This window comes from Aulonocara sp. 'chitande type north' Nkhata Bay, linkage group LG15 (genome assembly GCF_057382095.1).
Source record: "Aulonocara sp. 'chitande type north' Nkhata Bay isolate Kocher_YH1m ecotype deep benthic linkage group LG15, A_spYH_male_GT1.1, whole genome shotgun sequence".
NCBI lineage: Eukaryota > Metazoa > Chordata > Actinopteri > Cichliformes > Cichlidae > Aulonocara > Aulonocara sp. 'chitande type north' Nkhata Bay.
In genome coordinates, this window is record NC_141358.1 from 6,324,235 (window position 1) to 6,349,711 (window position 25,477).

The following is a 25,477-nucleotide window of genomic DNA, read 5'->3' on the forward strand; positions in this document are numbered from 1 at the left end:
ACCATTTAACTATCAGAAATTCCCAGATGGATAACAAACCCAGCCTCAGCGCATCATAAGCTAGCATACAGCTAATGCTGGTATCAAGATAAATGCAATGCGTTAGGAAGGGCATCAGACATAAAATCTGTGCCAGTTCAACCATGCAGGTCCATCCACAGAGTTAATTTAACAGGATAACACCAAAAACAGTTATGTTTCTCTTAACGTCCCAGCAACTAGACAGAAAGAATGCTAGCCTACATTACCAACTACTTATCAAATCAAATATCTGGCATACAAACACCATACAGTTTCGCAACTGTATTTTTCTTTATTTTTCACCACATCAGACAACCTAAAAAAATAGTGTTGTCATTGGGGTTATTGTTTGCACTGTTCTAATCACAATCATTTTTTCACTCCTATGCTTCTGAAAATGGCATAAAGTATCAAATTTAATTTAATGTAATGTCTAAATTTGCATTTTCTTCTAACTAACAGAGCAACACTGCTCTGGTTATTTAAAAAAAAAAAAGCCTCATCACGTTCGATATATGACCTCAGTAAAAATTTTCCTAATAACCATATTTTCTCAGATGTTAGTTTATAGTCTATCAATACAGCACAATGTTTATTCTGTAACTTGTGGTTCCATTTAGAGTGAAAAAAAGTATGATTTAGGGTGCAGATACAATTTGCTACCATGAGTGCTCACCATCCCTTGTTCTCACAGTCAGATCCCCATTTAGCTAGTAAAAAAAGATGCCCTAGATGTGTGGTTTTAGGGGTTTCAGAGGAATAACAGAAGAAACACCAAGTAAAAAATAATATAATCTTTACCATATGATTAGTAAGATTTACACAGTACCTGAGTGCACAAACTCTGGGTCGACGACACTCCTGTATGTGAGAGGCATATTCAGTATTAAGAGCTTTTCATGATGTCGTTCTCCCAAACATGTATTGCAGTTATAAGGGGATGTACTTGCAGTGTTGGATTAATGAACAAAATATTTGTTATTTTTCCTTTTCGTTGCCCCGTTGCTTCTTGTTGACAGGTGTGCAATTTAGGATCGTGTAATGAGGCTGCAAGAGGGAAACACTACACATCATGCTTAGCATTCACATCAGGTTGTGTAAACAGGTTGAAATGCATAAGCAAAACTGTGCTGTTGAGCACAGAAATTGGTGATTAAATCTGACAAAAATAACAAATTCTTGTTTTGTGGGACCCCAGTACAAGTTGGATTTTATCTTTTTTGAAACACTTTTTAAAGGTGCAGTTGTAGCCTACAGGGTTTCATGAATCATGAATCTGACTGGTCAATCCAAGGACTTTTGCTGTGTGTTGCTCCCCATATAGTACTACCATTCATTCCCATCACTTCTCCACTATGAAAAAAAAAAGGCATACATAGCATAAAGAAAAATGAAAAAACTCTATGACAAGGTAAAATGATCAAAATAAAAAACAAACAAATTAAAAAAAACATACAGAATCATGGATCATGAACTTTGTATAAATCATATAAGTTGCAATACTAATGCAACTTATATGGTTTATACAAAGTTGCAACTAATAATATTTCAGCAAACAGGAGCACACTGTGTTCCTACATTATGCAAATGAAAGAAACTCCTGAAAAAACTCAAAGGATAGGGCTGTCTTAACTAATCTAAGTAGCTTCAGAATATAGAACATCCAAAACACATTCCTGCAAGTTGGGATGAGAGCACCGTCACCCCAACTGAGACGGTAGCTGCATTAACAGTAAAAAAGCTTGCATCTATAATTTAGCAGGTAATTGATTCGCTGGTGCCTTTAGCTGTGTAATACGTGATTTGGCATGACTGTATCACATATTCACATCCATTGAAAAGGTGTCAAGTCAGACCTGCCACAGTAATGGAGAGGGACAGATGGGATATAAATCAGAACACCCTCTTGGTATTATAACTAGCCACAAATTCTACATATTGCTCATTTTGTGAGGAAGAAAAACCCCTAAATCTAACAGACTAATCATTACATGTCTGCCCATAAAAATAAATAAATAAATAAATGAAAGCAAGAAAGCAAGAAAGCAAGAAAGAAAGAAAGAAAGAAAGAAAGAGGGAAAAAACTGCTCAGGGATTGCAACATGTAATCACTCCCGAAGGGCTGATATTACTCGAAACTCATTGCAAAAGCATCTTTCTCATTATTCACGTTGCTATTCAGGCAAGGATTAAAGTTGCAACAGTGACGTCTGGCAGAGAGAAAATCTGTGCTACTTCGTTTCTCTTTCAGGAATCTTATTCAGAACCAAAAATAAGGAGAGTCTTTTACTCCTTATTCTGTAATTAACAGTGAAAGCCACATATCATATTATCCTCATTTAGGATGACCAATTATGCCTGCTGCTGCTTACTGACTCCCACTCCTGTTCTGGGTAGAGACTGTGCAAACATGCACTTGAATCACTATGATGACCATCATTAATGCTTTTTCCTCTGCCTATTCTTAGAACCCAAATTGGTGTGCTCCTTTGTCTAAACAGTGGCTATGGGTAAATAAAAAAGAAAAATGATCTTTAAGATTAAATAAACAACTAAAAAGGCTGTTTGTGTCTCTACAACAACCTCATTTGACGTATTTATGATTAGGTTCAAGGCAGACTCAGGGTTTTGGTAAAACACTGTCATATTAGGAGATAATTCAGGTGGAGGAGGCACAAACAAACCTGTAGTCACACAGTTCATTAAAGTTGGTTTCTAAGTTGTATTAGCTCAAAGTGCAGTGGAAATGTTTTCCATAATCATCAGGTAGGAAAATACTAATAGAAAAACAAAGGTTTATGTAACTAAAAGATCTATAAAAAATAATTCCTTATATAAAATTCTGCAACTTTAAAAATATGTCATTATTCACACTCCCTCAAGGCCAAGTTTGCTTAATTTTATAATTCCTGTGGAACTAACCCTGTGGCTTTCCAAGTGATCATTTGTATAATATATAGGGCCATGTATTAATGCATGCTGAGTGGAAGAGAGCAAGGCCATGCCAAACAATTAATGAAATGCAGTGACTCAAACTGATATCCCATTTTAATACCACACGATCCCAGGAAGCAAAGATTGTCAGAATGCAAACAGAGTTTGGTTGGCATGTTTTGTTTGTGTGTGACTTAGTATTGCATTAGACAGAACATCACTGCCATACTTTTCCGTTTAATAATCACCCAAGGACTTATGATGTTGCTGTTAATACTCCTCCAACAAAATGTGTGCATGTGGTTGGAGGAGGACTTTAGTGTCCTATTAAATAGAATGGAAAAATCCGCTGCCTTTGCAGTGGTGCCTTTCATACCTATCTGGACTCTTTACAACTTCAAATATACTAATCATGCATGTTATCACACACAAAGTGGCAATCTGTCAGAACTCTTTTGCAATTTTAAGGAGAAATTCTGAGCTACTATTTCAAAAGTAGTTTTGGCACGAGATTTGATTCATTCTTTAAATGATGTAAAAAGGCAGCCAAGAGCAGAGCGACTTAATAAATACACATAAATGAGCATTCCTAAATCTTTTTATAAATTAACATTGAAGAAAAACTTAATATGGAATTAGTGTAAATTACTGACATTCCAAATGAATATAACATCAAAGGAGAAAAAAAACAATCTTTAATGAAGGATAAGGTTTCTGCTTATCATGACCACATTTTTGAGTTATTCTCTGCCAATGGAAGCAGTGACTCACAGACTCTGGAAAGTTACAATGTTCAATCAAGTTTTTGGAACCAGAAGATTTCGATAGATCAGAAAGATTTTCCAAGCTGAGAAATAAATATCTTTAGTTTGAAAAGAGAACACTTTCATTTTGCTGAATTGGGAATGACTCAAGAGATTGGTCTGTCATTTTCTGCCACAAAGAAATGTCTGAAAGATTTCACTAGAATACATGAAACATTGTCATAATGGTTAGACCTTTCAGAGGAAGAACAATGTGCGTGCAGTGAACTGAAGAATGACTACATTTTGGATTTAATTAAGCCATAGGCACTAATATTCCCACAGATTTAGACAGAATTGATAACCTTTTCAATCAAACTGGTCTGATTTAAAATTCAGAAAGGCAACAGAGGTCAATTATTGTATTTCTTTCTCTGGATTTCTCTTCAAGGCTTAGGGTTTTAAAATTACAATATCTCAATTGGAAAAGCTGAAGAAAGACAGGATTTAATGATTTAATGAAATGTTGCCACTGAATATGATATGCACTGATGAATGCAAATTCTGTACGCTGAAGAACATGCAACAGATGGTGCAGCCATTTTCAAACTCAAGTTTTGGTAGTATTCGTTGCTGTCATTTATTCTCCTCTTCCATTAACACTGTGCTGGTGAAGTCCTCCCATTCTAGGAAAGCCCACCAGGCGTTTTTCTTTTCCTGTTATATTTCTGAATATGTAGCTTCTCAAAGCACATTCCATGCTTTAAGGGAGTCATAAATATAGCACTTATAATGGAACTGTTCATATCATTAACACCATGTAAGTATGTTTACCAGCGAGGGTCAGAGGTTTTTCTCAAATTAACAATATGTGATATAACTACAAACAACATACACTAGCATAATGCTGCTGCTGTGACAGAGACGCATTTACTCAAATGATTTAAAGAACACCCATATTCCAGTATGTCAACGCCAGTAACACGTTAAGCCTGTTCATCCCTGATTCTATATATGTATAGTACACACATAATCGTTACACTAGTATCAGGGTTTTAGCGTGAAATTTAGGACCTTGGGGGGAGGGGTATTAACAGGACAGTTGAACATTGACATTGCAGCTCTCTGTACTTCTGTGCAGAGCTGCTGATGCTTTGTGGACAGTGAAAGAGAGACGATGGGATATGGGAGGATGACAGCTGAAGAAACAAAACGGTAATAAGACAACATATTTTAATTCTTCTCTTTTAATTTTAAACTTCTTTAGTTTTAACTCAGCCAACAGTATAAACTGACTTGTACAAAGCTAAATTAGTGTTTGCAGCTTAAGTATAAGAACAGTTTTAATGTATAAGTTAAAAACTGCCCCAATTATTTGGCCTATAAGTAGTCAGTTGGACACTTACAGACCTCTGGGGCCCAGTCAAAAATGAAATTAAACCACAGCCATAATACCTACTAAATCACCCTACTACAATGTTTAGCAATCATGTTATGATTAAGTGTCATTTCATTATACTGAAGTATTTGCCATCTAAAAACACAGATACTGATGTGTGAAATGGTAAGTAATGGGAACGGGTTATGATCAAGGCAAATCAGTTTCTGCTGGTTCATTAACTCCACCCGTCTTCTCAATTTGATACCACCACCACTATCACGGGATGAGTGATTTCAGGTAGTACCGTGGCCTTGGTGTATTTTGTCCTGCCACATCATGCTTCCTGCAAGCACTTATTTGATTGATGCACTCTCTTCAAGACCTATCCACCAGGTCTCTACCTGCCCCTGTGTAGAGCTTACCTGAAAAAACATCTTTCACCACCAAATTCAAAGGTTGCACCTCCCACTCAAATGTATTTATTTATTTTTTGCAGAGGATTCTCTCTCAACCCTGACTTGCAGTGAAAAAAATGCTCTAAATGCATTTTCTTCCCTCTTTTTTTTGGTTTCAGTTAGAAAAACATCAGTTACACTGTCCCCCTACTCAGACTCTGCACACCAAAACCGTCACCTTTAACTTGATTATATTGTCACACAACTAAATAATAAAGCAGAGCAGTAACTTGCCAACTGTTGTAATATGAGCACTGGCATCTTGACGGCCTGTATCAGTCACCGTGACATGATAATGACATCGTCTAACAGCATAAATTAAAAAAGAATAAACAAATAGATAAATAGTTTACCTCTCGTGTGACATACTTTATTGGCATTCAAGATTAGTGACTACAGCTGGGATCTGAGCAGGCATACCTTTTGCATAATTTTGGAAAAATCAGTGCCTAAAACACAGGAGCTCTTTCAAATCAAGCTGACTGTATGTTCCCACCTCACAAAAGTGAGACCAGGAGCAAGGCAGAGAAAGAGGGCTTCATTTGGTAGCCCTCCTGTGGTTGATGCTGAAAAGAGAAGGCAGGTGAGGTTGCCTCAGTTGTCTGGAACAGACACCTCGAACACGTAAAGTGTTTTCTGAAGGCAAAACTCTCACCTTTCATGTTCTACATGGAGGTCACAATGCAGAACTGTGACCTTGCAGCTGGGACCGATTCAATAATTCTGGTGCATGCCATTATGCTGCTTCTATTCAGCAAATGTTCTGCTTACAAACTGCTCTGCTTTTTAATATTGCACTCAAAATAAAATAAAACTAATAAAGGGGAAAAACTAATAAAGTACTCTAATGGGAGATGTAAGACTTAAAAGGGGCTTTTGGACAGAGGATGCGTTTTGTAAAAAGGAATGTAAGTGTTAGTAAACAAAAGTTAATCATTTGATGTTTTAGTGTTTTGAATAAATTATTGTTTTTTTTTTTTACACTTGAGATGTTACTGAGCTCTAAAAGTGTTTAAAAAAGACAAATGGTACTTTGAATCATACTGAGATTTCAGTTTCTCCAGTAATATCATTAAGAGCTGCTTTACTTCTAATTTCGTACTTGAAGAAATTGCTATTCTACTTTACTGATTCTCCTCAGAGGCTATCTGCAATTTACTCATGCACTTTGATCATTGGAGAGTTTGTGCTTTATATAATAACTCTTTTCAGGCCCACCCTTTTAAAAATAAAATACTTCTTTCCACTGCAGTAGTTCTCTCTTTTTATCTATCTTTTTTGTAATTTAAACACACACACATAATCAGCAAAATAAAGGAAAAGTAACATGAGCATACTGTACTGGCTAAGCTGTTCATTCATTAAGTTAAAAAAAAAAAAGGGGGGGGGGGGTAAACCTGATTAAAACCTGAAACCTGATTAAAAGATTTTCTCAGTAATGTGATCTTGAAATGTCCAAGAAAGGAATCCAACCAACTTGAGTGGAGCCACCCTATGCATATTATAATTTATGAAAATATATATGTGTTTGCATAGCCCTGAGAGATTTCATGATATATAGTATATTGGGAATTAAAAATTAAAGGAAGATATGTCGGGGCGACCGTGACTCAGGGGGTTGCATCTGTAATCGGAAGGTCGCCGGTTCAATCCCCGGGCTCTCTGTCCTGGTCGTTGTGTCCTTGGGCACTGGTGATGGCCAGAGGGGCCGATGGCGCGATATGGCAGCCTCGCTTCTGTCAGTCTGCCCCAGGGCAGCTGTGGCTACAACCGTAGCTTGCCTCCACCAGTGTGTGAATGTGAGAGTGAATGAATAGTGGCATTGTAAAGCGCTTTGGGTGCCTTGAAAAGCGCTATATAAATCCAATCCATTATTATGTCCTGGAGAAAATTCTGACACAGATGAAGGCCCTAGCATGAGTAGTGGTCAGAAGAAAGCAAAAAATGTATACTACGGACAAACCGAGACAATCCCGCTATACCTGGGGCACGGGGAAAAATGATCAATATGCTTTTTGTGACATTTTTGTTTGGTGGTGCGCCGCATGATTTTTCTGATGTGAAATATATGCCGTGGCTCCAAAGGTTTGGGAAAACACTAATTTAGACTTTTAATTATTCATCAACTCAAAGCTCACTTAATTCTGCTTTTAATGAGCGATGAACTTCTTCCGATTTAAACCCTAATATTATTTATTTGTATTTTATTCATTTTAATGCACTATATTCTGTGGAATTTGTTACAATATGAGAGGTATAAAAAACTATTTCATTACCCTTCTGTGTTTCATAATCAAGATTCAAATACTGCTGGAGTAATGTGATACATTTGTGGTAGAAGCCTTATAAGTAACCACATCTGTGTAGCTGTAGTGTATAAAGACAGCCGTTCTGCTGTTGTAGACGCTCAGCAATGACATACAATTAGTTAAACTGTACTTCTTCTCATTGACAGGTTTAATGAGAGGTGAAGCAGGCACAAGTATTAATTGAATGTTTTAGGGCGTTTCTATATCCAGTGGATAACTGATGGAGTGGAAATGAAGCTCTGGCATGTGCACTCAGTTCGACAAGGACTGAGAAGTCAGGCAGGAGACAGATTTACTACAGCACACATTTGAATTTGGCTATGACTTGGAGTTTTTCTCTGGAACAATCTGAGTAGGCATGGCACGCACTGTCCCTGGGACCATAAGAGACTTATACAGTTAAATGTATATATTATGAACAAAGAAACTTTTGTTATTGCAAGACAAGACTAAGGAATTCGGGAACTTACAGATCTGAAGTGGGACAATATAAGAACAATTTGGTGAGCACAGCTCAGGCAGTATGAATGCCACCTCAGGTATAAAGTGTGTTAATTGGGTGAGACAGCTTCGAGCCTTAAATGGTTGGATAGAAAGGAGCTTGTGACTAACATCTTGTGACTGAACTACCATTTAACCCTTGTATGGTGTTCGGGTCTGTGAGACCCGTGTTCAGTTTTTTTCAAAAGAAAAATTAAACAATTAATTATTTTTTCACGTGTAAATGTGTTGTGTCTTTCCACTCACTCCACTTGATTATAACTGATTTATTTATAACATTTTATATAAAAGAAAAACGAGAAGCACATTAATTCATAAATGTGATCTAACAAAGGTAAAGGGAAAAAATTAACCATGTTCGCTGTTCATATGTCTTGTAATTGGGATGAAGTAAACATCTGTTGAGTAATTTAACATAAAATTGTTTGATAGTGTTAATTTGGAAAGCCAAAACTCTAGCGGGTCCACCAGACCCATGAACACTGGCTGAGTAACAAAAATACGAACACCACACAAGGGTTAAGGTAGGCAATATATCAGATCTAACATGACTACACACTGACAGAGGGAATATGAGAGTTAAGTTAGCTGTAGTGGAAAGTGCACTGTTTGAATTCATGCAAGCATCCATCAGCAGCAATATTCACTTAAGTGTACAAAAGCTGAACTGAAGATATTTAAACAACCTGAGGTTCAGTTCGTCATGACTTGTGTGACTTCACAACACAAGTCATCCTTAACCACTCAACACTCACATAGAAGAGAGAACTAAATTGAGGGAGTGTGGGATGGAGGGCTATATACATTTTGGAAAAGACCAAATTTAATACAGATATATAGTTGTTATGAAAAATCCCATTCTACGCCAAATCCAGTTCAGGTGATTGTGGTAATGGACCATGAAATTGTTTGCAACCATCAAAAACAGCAATATCCACGCTGAAAAAAGAATGCTCCCTGTCTGCATTACTGTGCGTCACAACAACACGAGGTCAGGAACACAAAGTGAATTAACCAAAGCTGCCAAACTGCTACCAATGTAGGGGCAATGTGGTAAGCAGAGAACAAGCAGAATAAAACTACAGTACTAATGCCACCTGCCATTTTAAATTCCATTGTAATTGGTGCCAGGCGTTTAATACTATAAGCAGCGCCAGACGTTTAAAACATGTGATGGCACCAGGCTTTTAATAAGGGCGATGCGGGCAAGGACAGCTGGCTGTGTAGTGTAATGGGTAAGGCAAATACCTTTCATGACAATCTGGGGTTTACTATAGGGAACGTAAGAGAACCCTATAAATGAGTTTTTCACTCAATTAAGGGATAAATCTATTTAGCATGAGTGATGTATCGATTCACAATGCAGATACGGATTATATGATTAAAAAATTATATATCAAAATTTAGACTTTTAAATGTATTTTGTGATTCTACATACTATAAACACTGTGTATTAAGAAAAGGATATAGCCAAGGTAACATCACATCATCACATTTCTTGAAATTGCACATCATGAGTGAGTTATGGTTCCAAGGTAGAACCTTAGCAGACAGTGAACATACACACGGTAGTCTGCTGTCTATTTTAAAAATGGAAACAGTTTACAAAATAAATATCATACACAATTGAAAATGACCATTAACTCACATGGTTACTTTTTTGTAGTCTGTTACAATAGGAATCAAAAAGCTGGTTTATTACACTTTCACATCAGCTTCAATTTTGAGATCAGGAACTTTGAGTTTCTTTATATATTTTTTAAACCCATTATGATTATTAGATGACAGTGAACAAGTAAGTTTCTAATTGTTAAGAATAACCCATAGCTGGACTGCCAAATTGGATCATTTTACATTGGTTAATAAAAAAAGTCCAACAAGAGCAAATCTCAACTCATTTGATTGAAATGGGAAGTGAAGGAAATGACTAGCAGTCCAGATAAAGTTCATACTAATTTAAATGATGCCAAAAAGGTGAGAAGATCTATGAGGATATCAGCTGCTATACTAGTTCTTTTGGGATTGGGTGGATCAGGTTAACAGCCTTTTCAAAATGGCATCCAAATAAGAGAAATGAAGAGAAACGGCAGGTGGTGATATTAAAATGGCAGCAGAGAGAATGACACAAATTATGACCCCAACAGCTTTCTGTGTAAATGAAGACTGCCTGATTTATAAAGCATGTTTTTGGATGGGCCCAACTGGCCAGGAATGGGGTTTGTGACTAATGCTAACACTGTGCCTGCCTGAAACGCTGCAAAGGTCTGTTTATAAGTGATTCTAAGCGAATGGGCTTTATATATTTGATCTAAAGAATTTGCATTCATATTTCTGTCTTTATATAAAACCGGCACATACAGTAGTATTAAGGTCCAGCGCACCAGTAAAAAGGCTTTTGTCCAAATCTTAACCAAGCTGACAAAAATACCATAACTCTAATCACCAGAATCATGCTTCAAGCAGACATAGATCACATTATGTAGTCGGAAGCACTGCACTTCAATGTTTGCTGTTCTATAAGCCTGCAAATTTTTTTGTTGCTGAGTTTGGTTGATTAGCTTTCTAGTTATTAGTTTTAGTAATTCAGAAACTTTATAGATAATATGCTTTTTACACTGGTGGTATCATTCCTGGTTACAGGAATAATGATGATTATGGATTAGACATCGCAAAAGAAGTAGTTTTGGTTAAGCAATACCAATGGTTCTAAAAGAAAGAAAGAAACCATAGAGAAAAACTCTTTTCTCATTGCTCTATTCAGCTGAGTCAGGCAAAAACCATTACACCTTACTGATCCCTTTATTAAATCAATACAACTCACTAAGGAGGAGCTGCAAATAAAGAGAAGCAGACTAGATAAAAGGATTAAAAACTTCAAAAAGTCAATGTGGAGTAAACAAAAAAAAAAAGGAAAAGGAAAACTTCTTCTTCTTTGTAATTACATTGTGAAAGGAAACGAGGCTGGATTTTGGATCAGTTGAGCATTGGTCATGTAAGACCTAGTGCCTAAAACAAAGGATGGTAATATATGGCAGCGCTTGCAGAGTGTCACACAAATTGGCACCCATGTTATGCTTTAAACAAATAAAATTGTGTTACATTAGGCAAACTGTATTTTTCATATTTCACAATATGCCTTAAAAGTCCACATGTGCTACACAAAATAATCTAGTACCTCTTCACATTTAGGATTTAGGATTTTCAGTTTCAGGTGGGTCATTAAAGGCACCCTGTTGAGTTTCTGCTACGATCTCTAAAGAACAAACTTTTATATGGGATTTATATGGGCTGTTATATGGGAGTCAAAATCATAGACTGTATAAAAGGTGGGTATAGGTGCTGTGATATTACCCATCGGTTTTGGAGCCTCAATATGGGAGTTTCTGCCATCATCATCTTGGTTGGAAACAATGAAAAGAAATTACATGACGAGGAGGCCCTAGTCTGACTGAAAACTGCATGCTCACGAGCTAACAACTTGATACTGGCAAGTTGTTAGCCAATAAGCATACAATTTCCTACCACAGATAGTCGTTCATTTTGAAACACACTAAGACCGAGACTTGCAAAATAGGCTCAATTTGTTTTAATTCAGTGTGACCCAAATTTGACTAAGCCAATAAAGTAAGTAAGAAATTTAGAGAGAGGGTGTTTATATAAAGGTCAAGTCAAAAAGCGGTTTTCCTATATACGTTCCATAGACCCATTCCCATTTTAAGGCCTTTAGACAGAATTAAGTTATAAGGCACTTTGATATTGGATCTATTTTTACAACCTATAAGCTAAATCCATGTGTTTTTTATTGTCCATAGCCACAGTCCTGCTGTGACTTTCAGGTTACTGTTTGGAATAAAAGTACATAAAAACTATAGCAGAGTGCTAGCAAAGGCAGTGAAGAATACAAAAACTAGTAACTTGCATTCTGTGCAAGTTACTGATGTGTATTTTTTTTGCATGAGAGAACAAATCAATATGCTATTGATTGGTAGCTGTTTGCTAGTTACATTGCAAATACATCCTGTATGGCAGTGTTTCGAATGGTAGACACAGACGAGTTTTTGCATGTCAGTGTAGGGGCTTTCTAGTCTTCCTTCTGCACATTGTGTCAGACTGTGGGCCTGGTGGTAGAGACACCACACACTTTGTGGTGTCAATGATCTCCTGTTGGGAGGCTACATAATGAGTCCCACTGTGTATTTGCCTCTTTTACATCTCAAATCTGGCTGTGGGGCCTGATGATGCTTTTTTAAGCACTTGTTCATTTTTAAACAGGAAGTGTGTGGAAAAATATGAACTATATGGTAATGTGTTCGCTTAACCTTTGAGTGGGTTAAAAGGAACCTCTAGAAGTCTATGAATAGAGACTTTGTGTGAATTCAGTAAGAATTGTAACTCATGTATTCGCTCTTATTTTGTGTGCAAATCTACAACTACAATGGAATAAACCTTCACATCAGAAAATCTGGATTTTATTTGCTCTTGACATTTGCACATCAAATTTTTTCCTCAGCTCATCCTGCCAGGATGAGCTCAGTTAATCATTTACATTCCTCCCTTCCCCAGCTTCTATTTCTATGAGCTATATATACCCATTTCACGCAGCATTTCTGCAGCTGCATGTTTATCACTGCAGTCCAGGTTCGTTCTAGTGGACTCAGGTGTGTGGCAGCCAGTCCATTAAGCGTTGCAGGACACTGGTCGACTCTTAACACCCTATTCCATCAGTCCAATCCCCTAAATCCTTTGGAGTGCTTTGTGCTATTGGTCATGTCGGTTGAGAGTGAAAATACTGTGGCTAAAGCTGTGGTACCTAATATTCCTGTGTGAGGCAGACATGGGTGATTTATTATTATCTAACGATGAATTTTACAAGAGTTGGGAATTGAGGCCAAGGTCAGTGGATCAAATGGATTTGTGTTTAGCAAAAATGGCAGACTGATCCAGGAGCTAAGCTCAATCCTTTGGTGTGATGATATAAATACAGATCTACCACAGGAATACAAGCAAGCTTGCTGTCAATTAACAGAAACACATGCACACCCACATTAGCTGCCTGCTTTGGGTTTTTCCTACGAAACTGCACATGCGTCTATGAATGACTGAACTGAAATTTATATGTATATTAAAATATTATATATATGGTACTATTCGGTACAATTCACTTACAAATCCCTCAACATTCTGGTCCTTCGGTACCTATCTGACCTGCTGCACCCATACAAACAGTCTCTAATGCAATGGGCCTGCTTTTGTCCCACGCACCACCCTCCACACCTCTGGGGACAGAGCCTTCAGTGTGGCAGGCCCCACCCTCTGGAACTCTCTGTAATCTGAACTTTGAAACACCCCACACTGAACTCTTAAGGAACCTCTCAAAAATAATCTCTTCAACAAAGCTTTCACCCTCCAGCCTTTTTGTTTACTTATATACTTTTGTAAAGCATGTAAAGCACCCTTGGGTTTCTTGAAAGGCGCTAAACAAGTTCATTTTTTTATTACTTTTGGATTCTTCTATTTTAATTTTAGTTCTACGTGCTTTTTGTTAAGAACAGAGCAAATTTTAAAAAGTATCTAAAATAATGCAAGCTTTCTATCATGCATTGTCTTTCCATGCTGAATGCATTTTTTGCCCTTACCTCATATTCCACATACTCCTCCTCCTCCACCTCATAGGAAACCGTTTGGATCTTGATGTGTTCGCCGTCCTCCAGCAGCTTCGTCTGGGGTTCTTCCGTGCTGGGCGTGTCTGCCCCTGTTGTGTTGGACACCTCCTTTGCCTTTTTCTCAGTGAAGGTGGTCTCACAGCACTCATTTCTGTATTCCTTAGCCTTAATGCTGCCACTGTCCTCCTTGTATAGGATGAAATTGGGTCTGTAGAAGGCTTCTACTGCCAGATGTAGCGAGGTGGCATCCAAAAACTGCTGGGATTTCACCTTCCCGTTGGTATTGTAACTTCCGCTCACTGCATTGCCATTACTCACTTTTCCTCCTCCTCCACCTTCACCTCCTCCACCTCCTCCTCCTCCAGCAAAGTAGTTTATAATGTTTTCCTGATAATGATTGTTGGGGAATTCTCCTCCGTAACCATTGATCATGTGTTTACTGTTTTTGTCCAGCAAAGGATTTTGGAGTTCACTGAGATTCTCCATAATCAGCAGGGGTAAAAAAGTGGAAGGAGCTTCTCGGTGACAGCAGGGAGATGAAAGAGTGATGTGAAAGAGGCTCCTCGGTGACTGGTTTATGTCAGTGAAGGAGTTAATGGCATTAAGCACTCTGAGACCTAGAGGAAAAAGAAACAGCAATAGAGACGGGGAGCGTTTTTAGAGTCAGTGGAAAACTTGGAAGGAGAATTTTATTTGTCATGTACCAGCAGGTAGCAGTTACTCAAATCTCGCTCGCATCAGATCAAAGTTTAGCTGTCGTTTCCTCAGCAGAAACAAATTTTACAACATTCTGCTTGTCGAGAGGTGCACCCTGCAGACGACTCAATTAAGTTTAATTTGCTTCCTTGCTCTAGACACATAAAGTAACATGAACACACACACACACACTGGAGTATTAACAGCAGTACATCATAGAAATTTCCATCTACTAAAAATATCAACCTCCACCATCAGTGTCCATGTGTTCTCTGTCCACCTAATTTGATTTTTATCACTACATTGTTTATAGAGATCATTGGGGTGTCATTACTGTCACAGTCTGATCCTGATAAGCTGAGGCCTCCTACCCATATAAAGCTCAGAAGGCTCCCATGTATGTATAAATTTATGACTCATTATACTAAAATCAGTTACACATCGGCTATGAAATGTACGATAAATAAAATCGGTTGACGATGGACATAACACAGCGGGTAGAGCATTAAAAATGACTTGCTAGTATTCTGTAACTGTATTGTGATGATTCATAATAGTGGTTCACACATTCATCTTACACTCGAACACACGAATTACTGCTTCTGGGGGTCACAACCCCCCCTGAAAAAATATGGTATAAAATCTGTGCCAAATCAAACATGTGGATACATTCACTGTAGAGACCCTTTGAGAAATAAGGGAACATGCAGAATGTTCCCAAAGACTTAAATGGCCTCATTAGTTAGGGAGCAAATAATGATCCCGTGTTAACAGGAGTTACCTGGTGTTTGAGTAGACTCCAAGTTGGATACATGTAAATGCAGATTTTAAAATAATTCTTATTTTGATTGTGTATAAACCTGCAGTTTAGAAGTGGGTTTTGAATTTAACATTCTTAAATATTATACTTTAATAAACAGTTTCTCATAAGTTTATATCCAGACATAAATTACATTTGTAATTGGCTTCCATATATCTATATTTTAGGAGCGGGAACTATGTATATAAATATAGTTGTTATATCTGTTTAAAAATCTGGGATTCTGCCATGAATGTATACTGCAGATGTGCAGCCTTAAATAGCTACAGGCTTGTAATACTGAAGCCAACATTGATTATTAGCATTATAAACATGTAGGTATAATATTGATGCCAATCATGCAGTGCAAAGCTAAGAAAAGTGTGAGCTTCAGAGGATGGACCAAATACTTAACACCAGACTTATAGGCCTCAGTCAGTCCTAAAAAGCAATCCAAACCAAATTACAAACTTCCCCCCTTCCCAGCTATTTCCATACTGCAAAAATAGTCCAGAGTTTTCTGCCTCCCAGTCGGCACCCTGAACTCTTGTCTGATTAATCTGCGTTTAAAATAGAAATGCCAAGAGCAGATTATTTCTGGGGGGTCCTGACCCCAATCATGTATATCTGGCTTGCTGGCGTATTTCTAAATGCTTGAAGGTAATGTATTTCCAATTGAAGACAACAAGATTACACAAAATGCAAACTGGCATTATGGTGATGGGATAAGGATAATAGTCTGTCAGTTCATAGGTTAATAATGTACGGAAGATTCGTGTACTTTCTTTGTAGATTGATTGTGGTTGTAAAGCACTGGTGATCATATTAGAATAACGTTTAATTCTTCATACTGTGTAGGCTTTTGTGTTCTGTGCCATACATTTATTCCTCCCTTAGAGGAAGATGAGAGATGATCAGGAGAAGTTGTGAAAATATTTAGGCTTTGTTTTTGTTTTTTCTGACAAATAATTCATCTCAAAACAGGCAGTTGTTTTTGGAATAAACTCTAGAACAAAAGAACAAAAGCCCCTATAAAAGTCCAACATACTCAGGTTCCTGGAGGGGAAACTGATTTAGAATCACCTAAAGACTCTTTCTATTAACATTTCTTCTCTTTATTCCTCCATCCATGCTTTGTATGTAACAGCTCCCTCATTATACTCTGTATACTCTTTAATTTGCTGCGTATTCATCACTTCCTTCTCAGATTCCCCGACTCCCCTTCCCTTATTTACTTTATATGTTGCAGTTTTCTTTCTTTCGCTTCCTCAAATTACCTCGATGTAGGATTTTTGTTAGCTATCCTTTTTATGTTTTCTGCGCCATGAATAAAACACAAGCCCCATGCTCCCAGATTTCCTGAAGCTCTGTAAGCACTGGACAGCCAGCAAAGTTTTCATGGTTCCTCCCTGTTGGACCTCCTGCGTCTGAATATGCTGACATTGTTGTTCCATGCCAGTGCTCCTTTTGGTCCGCGCATAGCCCTGGGGATCACATACTTCTTCAGTTCGTCAGATAGTGTGAGTACCTTGTAAAAAAAGATGAGCCGGCCCTGGGATTGCCAAATACTTTAGATGCTGATGTTGTGTGTGTTACGTGCTGTTGTTTAAGCAGCAGGATGCTCTCTGACCCATGTGTGCTTAAGTGTCAAAAATCCACAGCTAGCAGCCCTGACAGCTACAAGCATTGCTGAAAATCAGCTGTAATCTCCCTGGTGGGGTTAATGAATAATCCATGCAGATTTTGTGGACACAAAGTTAATTTATATTTTAGTATTTCTACTGCTTTATATTAATTGGTTCCAACAGGGAGTGAGTGATAAACGTTACATAACACACCCCATGTCCAAGTGTTTTCAAAATGTCAAAGGACATCAAAGGATCAAGACTTAAAGGGGCCACAAATAGCATTTTAACATCAATAAATCACGACTGCATTAATACTAAAGTACAGCTGCGATTACCATAATCATGTGGGACAGCCACCAAGCCTGAGAGCTTCAATGGGATAGTAGTGAGTAGGCTCTGTTGAAGGCAAAGTTGAATGAAACCTCAGCTGAGTGAAATTGTATGTACCCTTCAACCAGTGACTGGTTGGGTATACAACTTATGGTGGTGGTGGGAGGTAGTTATTGGGGTTATGTCATCGCTACATTTACTAAATCTGCCAGATGAATTGGAGTGCACTCTACCTCATAGAACACATTACCCCAACAGAACACTTCACTTTCAGACTGCTGGCTTATTTGTGGTTTCTAGGATATTTAAAAGTAGAGTATGAGGCAGAGCCTTCAGCTTTCAGGCTCCTCTTCTGTCGAACAGGCTCCCAGTTTGGGATTCAGGAGACAAACACCCGCTTTACTTTTAGGGTTAGGCTTCCCGCGATGCACTGTGTATTTCTTCTTCATTCCCCTTTCATTACTCACTATGTGTTTATACACCACTCTGCATTTAATCATTATGTGGGAGTGGGAGGCAAGTTAGGGAGGTTGCCCCTTCCTTCCTATATGTCCTGGAGGAAGCAGCTTGAGGTGACTGTTGTTGTGATTTGACGCTCTATAAATGAAATAGAATTGAACAGAGTCCATTAAAAGCTAGAGTAACATAAAAAAGTCAATTGAATTTGCTGTTAATTCATTTGGAACCAACTAACTAAAATTTTAGCAAATGTAAATTTAATCAGACCAGCAATCACAGCGGCAGACGGGATCATTTTTCCCCGTTAAAAGTAACATTACCAAAAATCAGTTTGGACAGACAAAAATCTGTCGTATTTACCAAAAACAATTAGCAGCTAACTTCAAAACTACAGCTATTCTTTTGTTAAAAACACAAAGTTTGCGTCACTAAGTGAATTTGCTCCGATAACGGCTAAATGGGATTTTCATCTTCCAAAAAGGTACACAAGATTTTGTGACAGATGGTGGAGTCTAATACACAAATTAACATTTTGCTTTCTTTTGTGTCCAAACACACCAGTGCATCAGCTAATGCAAAAATAAATGCTAAATAATTCACTCTGACGTGGGCTGAGGAACGAGATACGATGGGCTGTGATGCACACAGCCCAAAAAAACATTTCCTCTAAACTTCCCAGCTTTTGCTTCTGTAAAAACTCCCACTCTGCACAAAGCTACGAGCTGACAGCGGATTACTTTTCGTGTCATTACTTAGGGATGCTCTGAGTAATCTTTTTGGTGCTGTCATCCTTGCAAATACATTGCTGCCACAATGCTGGTGCAGAGCAAGGGTTATTTGGCTGCAAACAGGAATTAAAGTGTGAATACAGTATTTTTGTCACGGCTGGCGGAGGGAGCCGTGTGGTGTGGAGGAAAAGGAGGACCCAAGATGCAGCAAACTGATGATACGAGTGATGTTTTATTTACAAAGGTGGTGGTGACAAAAACAGGCAACGAGGTATGAGTACTTTACAAACGGAAACCTAAACTGGGAGAAACTAAATAGCAAACCTGAGACCGTACAAAGGGGGTGCGGGGCAGAGGGACGCAGAGACAGGACACCATGGAACGCAGATGAATGCAGAGATACGCAGAAATACACGGATGAGTGCAGACGAGCCGACGAGGAGCACAGGCAGACACCAACTATAAATACACACACCAGGTAATGAGGAAATGACACACAGGAGGGGACACAGCTGGAACTTAATGGGCATAACGAGACACAGACCTACAAAGTAAAACAGGAAATCTAGAACCCGAACCGGACACAAGGGGGGAGGACACAGAATAACTAGAACAGAGGGAAATAGTCACAAAACACAAAACGCTGGGTCAACGACCCAGGACCATGACAGTACCCCCCCTCCAAGGGCTGGCTCCAGACAGCCCAAAACAAAAACAGACGACCAACCCAGGGCGGGCGGCGGGGGCCCAGGACGGAGGGACCAACACCGAACAAAACAAGCTCCAGCGGACCGAGGGAATTGTCCAAAACAAAAACACACATGCTGGAGTACCAGGACAAAACACAGTTCAGGAGGCCGGCCCAGAGGCTCACAGCTCAGAAGTCCAGGACAGTTTATCTTCTGAGGCCGGCCACGTCGGCGACACAGCTCCGAAAGCCGACCGAGTGGAAGGCAGCGGTGGCGGAGCGGAGGCAGCTCAGGGGGCCGACCGTGCACACGGCAGCGGCGGCGACGAGGAAACCGTTCAGGCGGCCGACCGTGCGGACAGCAACGGCGGTGACGAGGAAACAGTTCAGGCGGCCGACCGTGCGGACAGCAACGGCGGCGTCTAGGAGGTCGTCCATAGTGACGATGACGCTCCACCAGCGGCCTGGCAGATGACCGCCGATGTCGAGGCGGCAGTTTGGGACCCGAAGGTGGCGTGGCCGTCGCAGCACCAGACGAGACCGAAGCAGAGGCTGGACCAGACGAGGCAGCTGATGAGGATGCTGAAGCAGAGGCCGGACCAGGCGATGCTGACGAGGATGCTGGAGCCGGGCCAGGCGATGCTGAAGACACGAAGGCTGGAGCCGGACCAGGCGAGGATGAAGCAGAAGCAGAGGCTGGACCAGACGAGACTGAAGCAGAAGCAGAGGCTGAAGCCGGGCCAGGCGTGGGTGAAGCAGTGGCTGGACCAGGCGACGGCGTGGGTGAAGACACAGAGGCCGCAGCTGGCGAGGATGGAGACACAGAGGCTGCAGCTGGTGGCGATGATGGGTCTTGGGGCTGGACGGGCTCCTTGGGCCCCCCAGCTGACGAGACAGGAGGCTGGCTAGGTTCTCCTGAACCTCCAGCTGATGAGTCTTGAGGCTGGACGGGCTCCTCGGGCCCCCCAGCAGGCGAGACAGGAGGCTGGACGGGCTCCTCGGGCCCCCCAGCAGGCGAAGCAGGAGGCTGGACGGGCTCCTCGGGCCCCCCAGCGAAAACAGTCTCTGGACCAGTGGGCACCGGGGCCCCTGGAACACACAGGTCAGAACCAGTAGGCGCACGGGCCTCTGGCAGGCACAGTTCAGAGCCAGCAGGCGCACGGGCCTCTGGCAGGCACAGAACAGAGCCAGTAGGCGCACGGGCCTCTGGCAGGCACAGAACAGAGCCAGTAGGCGCACGGGCCTCTGGCAGGTACGGGTCAGAACCAGCAGGCGCACGGGCCTCTGGCAGGAACAGATCAGAACCAGCAGGCGCACGGGCCTCTGGCAAACACAAAGCAGACTGCAGCTGCACAGAGCATCGACTCAGCTCAGGCAACGACAGCCGGATGCAGTCCTCAGCTGGCTTCTTAACCTCCAGGGGTCCAGAGTCAGCCGGGGGCTGGGACCCAGCCTCTGGGGAGGCCCTGGAGTGCGTCACAGTCTCTGGGCTGGCCAGCTGTTGCGGACTGACTACTGCGTTATGTGGTGTGTCTCTCTGCTTGACATGAACAGGTGAAAAACAGTGCTTTTCCGGTTGGATGGACTGGACTTGTAGTACAGGCGGAGCTGGTGAAGATGGTGGCTGAGCTGGTAATAACGCTGATGAGTCTCTTGCCAACTGAGCTATTGACTGAGCCACGGATTGTAACAAGGTGTCTAATAGGTCTGGCTGTGACTGTAATGGAGGTGGAGATTGAGTGGCTAACTGAGGTAGCGGCTGCAGGGCAGCTAACCGAGCTACCGGCTGGGCAGCTGGCTCAACAAACACAGCCCCGGAATAAACAGTCATGCGAGCTGGCGAAACAGACGGAGTGTCTTTTCCACTCACCACAGCCGGCAGTTCCGAAGTCCCAACCTCCGGCTGTGGGGCGACGCGCCGACGGCGCGATCGTCGTTTCCTCCCGGGCAAAACCTCCGGCGGGCCGGGCAAAACCTCCGGCGGGCCGGGCAAAATCTTCACCGCCGGGCTGGGTTGGGAAGCGGTAGCGGCTGGAGGGTGGAGGTGAAGTTCGTTAAGGATGAAGTCCTGTGCGAGCGGGTGAAGAGAGTCGAGTAGCCAGCAGTGAGCAGACATCAGCTGCTGTAGCCTAGCTTCTACAGCGTGGTGAAGCTCTTCCTCCTCATGCTCCAGCCACAGGTTGACCAACCTGGAGACGCTGTCGATCACTTCCTCCCGAAACTCCTGGGACGGTGCGGATGCTGCTGGGTCCATGTTTGGTCGGGTCGTACTGTCACGGCTGGCGGAGGGAGCCGTGTGGTGTGGAGGAAAAGGAGGACCCAAGATGCAGCAAACTGATGATACGAGTGATGTTTTATTTACAAAGGTGGTGGTGACAAAAACAGGCAACGAGGTATGAGTACTTTACAAACGGAAACCTAAACTGGGAGAAACTAAATAGCAAACCTGAGACCGTACAAAGGGGGTGCGGGGCAGAGGGACGCAGAGACAGGACACCATGGAACGCAGATGAATGCAGAGATACGCAGAAATACACGGATGAGTGCAGACGAGCCGACGAGGAGCACAGGCAGACACCAACTATAAATACACACACCAGGTAATGAGGAAATGGCACACAGGAGGGGACACAGCTGGAACTTAATGGGCATAACGAGACACAGACCTACAAAGTAAAACAGGAAATCTAGAACCCGAACCGGACACAAGGGGGGAGGACACAGAATAACTAGAACAGAGGGAAATAGTCACAAAACACAAAACGCTGGGTCAACGACCCAGGACCATGACAATTTTAGTGCAAGCCGAAGACAACTCAGTATGGGTGATGATAAATGCTGAAGAAATAACCACAGATTTGTGTGTTTATTAATGTGCGCGCATTTGTTTGTTGGAGGATGTGTATTGTGCGTGTGCGGCTGTGAGTAAATAAACGTGTGTATGAGTGGGTGGAGGTGTTTGGAAAGGAAGGGAGAGTAGCAAAGAGACAGAGAGAGAAGATGGGTGGGAGAAAGCGAGAGAGAGAGAGAGATCACACTTTTGTGCTATTCTCTGGTCGAGTGCATTTGGGCATGTTGGCGGGCAGCAGAGGTTATGGAGTCGTAAGGAGCTGGGAGGTATAGCTGAAAGCGAATGAGGCAGAGCAATCATTGTTGCAAGGGAAACAGTTCAGCATGAGAGCGACAGCACAAGAGGGGGCCTGTGTGCTGCCGTGTAAGACATCTCAGAGGTGTCTGACAAGGGGTTAAAAGATTAGAGAACAACCTGTAAGAATACAGGTGCGTGAGGGTAAGAATGAGGCTGTGGCACTGCTAACATGTCAGACGCGCTGATACGTCTGTGCGCTCCAACCCCATTAGACTCCAGTCAGCACAATCAATTTTCCCATGTCAGCCCATTGCCAATCAACCTTGGACCTCTGACCCTGAAGCCAAGCGTGGGCATTTTCAGCCGGCGGCGAAGAGCAGCTGAATACCAATGTGTCTCATCCGTCGGCCACGTTTACCAATCCGTTCCATCCAGACTGCGTCTCTCACAGCTTTTCCTGTGCACCGCATGTAGAGATCTGCTCGCTGCACCCGACAACAACAACTTCATCTTCCTGTAATTTAATTTAGAGGCAGCGGCTGGCATATAATATGCATAATAAGGTAGCGCCCGGCAGTTATTGATGATCACAAATCGGGATAATGCACGAGATCTTATTGCTGAAAATGCAAATACCAACATAGGCTACATTTGTCAGTGAATCTTACTCCCGGCCTCAGCACGTGAAGGTCCACTGACAGATTAGGAGACAGAAAATGACAAAGTGAAGTAACTGACTTAACACCATGTTGACTGATCCTTTTATGAACTATTATCTTCAAAGGAGACTGTGTAAAATGCCATAATCCACTTGAAATTAATCTGAAGCCTATTCCTCTTACAGCAGCCACTGCTGTCCCTTCTGTCTACATGTCTATCTGTGAGCTGATAAAGCATTAAACCCTTAGCAAGTTCCCTTTAACATAGAAGTCGGGGCTCCTCTGAAGCCAATGAGCTCATCATCTGGCTTACTGTCTTCCACACCTTTGTTGGTTGATTTAAAGTGTTCTTCAGTATGTTAATCCACCATCTCTGTTACGTGTTTGAATAATTCACTGGTTGGGCGTTGCAAAAAGCAGCCGTGTATGCCTCTGCTGGAGTGTTTTGTTGTTTATGAGATGCAGGCTCTGGCTAAGTTGCCTTTGTTGTTGCCTATTGATCACAATCTCCATTAGCAGATGATAGCAACATTTAGGTTGTTTCTAGTCTGTAGCACTCATTTCTAAACGTGCTCGTTATTCTGAAGATAGACAGATGAATGAATGTACAGTAACAGAATGAGAATCATCTCCTTTTAAAAAATACAAAAAAATAACAAACAATAAAAACAAGACAAGGTGGAAGCTGAAACGTACCACTTTTCCCAGTTCCATCTATTAAAGCAGTTAAAGCAGAGATCAGGCCTGACTTTGCTTGTGCTACCCCAATTATTAAAGGCACCAGGGGTAGATCAGAGGGAGGGGGCAGTCTCTCTATCTGTGTGTGTGTGTGTGTGTGTGTGTGTGTTACTCATAGAGGGGCCATAAATCTGTTTGCACAGGCACATTTTGGGGACCTGCCGCAAAAAGCAAAACCACACATATAATGACTTGATTTAATGTTGGTGTGTGTTAGGCTTAAGTCATCTGAAGTAATGTTAGTTTTTGTGTGCGGGTGTGTTGAGTGTGCAAGTGTGTAAGTGTGTGGGTTAGAGTGCATGGTCTTGCACTCCTGTTGTATGCCCCCTTATTTTGCCCTCACTACTGAATCTCTGATATAACTATAACTGTGTAAGAGCTGCTAGAGTACCTCAAACCATAACTAACTACATGCATGACAACAACAATAATAACAACAACAACAAAATATATCCTGAATGCACACAGAATCATCACTTTGGTTCCCTTTGTTTATGTTTATGAGGTAAAAATGACCCTGGTGCATTCTTTGGCCAAGTGTTCTAGTCTATTTGCAGAGGGACAAAAGAACCAAAAGGCGCTGTTACAGTAGGAGGTCACAGAATGACTTGATGACTTCATGCCAAAAGCACTTCTCACTTAAAAACACACAAAGAAAAGGAAGGGATTTTTTTTTTGGTCCAGCAATCGCAGGTGGAAACTGTGTGGAGAGTTCTTCATCAGCATCATCCTCCATCCTCCATCACAGAATACATTGCAGTGCGACATATTCATTACTTATTTCTATTTATAACTTAAACATGAACATGTGTATTCACGTAAAAGCACCGTCTGGGTGCACAGAGTTTACTGTAGACAATTAAATAAAAATAAAACCCTTAAAAACAGACCAAAACGCACACTATTAAAAGGCAGTTTTTAACAAATAACCGAAGAATGTTCTTTACGCTTTAAGGATTTATACATATTTTTTCCTTACCTCTGAGTTCTCGTCAATCCAGATATTGTTTGAAGGACGCAAAGACTGGCTTGTTTTCGCCTGTACATTATGGCTCGGATGCTGATGGTGTCGCCCACAGAAAAAGACATTTCTCAGACTTTCTCATTTGAAGAAATGGCCAATCGCTCAGGAAAAAAAAGGGGAAAAAAAAAGAAACCCACTGCCGCCTGCCACAGTATCGTAATTTCTCTCCTCTATAAATTTGAAGGTCGCTTTGTTCAATAAGCCATTTGGCCACTGAAATTCTGTCGTCTTTGCAAAGTTAAAATAGCTTCTGTGAACGAGAAAGAGAGAGAGAGCGGGAGAGTGTGTAGGGAGGTTTAGAGACGCGGATGATGAGATGAGGTGAGGAGTGTACACGCTTCGCAGTGCGCGCAAAGCGAGAGCCCCCAGAGTAGCGTCCACCCCTGCCCGTCTGCATGCATCTTACTTTCACAGTACTGAAAACGGTAGCGAGGTTAATCTTGTCTTACAGATGATGATGATGATGATGAGTGTGTGTGTGTGTGTGTGTGTGTGTGTGTTTTTTTTCTTCCTCTTGCAAATCATTAAGAGGTAGAGGCAGGCTTTAAAAGCTCCACCTCTGAGAAGTGTGGGCAATTGCCCATCATTTAGACGCTCCATGATTTCAATCAGTTATTTCAGACAGCAGCCGCT

General features: G+C 41.3%; 1 protein-coding gene across 1 annotated transcript in view; it reads right to left on the reverse strand.

The window, feature by feature from the left end:
• syndig1l (synapse differentiation inducing 1-like) overlaps nt 1-25,269 on the reverse strand; it is a 44,181-nt gene extending 18,912 nt beyond the window's left edge. The window contains exons 1-2 of the mRNA XM_086264425.1: nt 24,800-25,269; nt 13,981-14,624 (exon numbers count right to left, since the gene is read on the reverse strand). Of these exons, the coding sequence (XP_086120551.1) occupies nt 13,981-14,493 (513 nt within the window). The 5' untranslated portion in view covers nt 14,494-14,624; nt 24,800-25,269. The remainder of the gene's footprint in view (nt 1-13,980; nt 14,625-24,799) is intronic.
• Between the last annotated feature and the right edge of the window lie 208 nt (nt 25,270-25,477).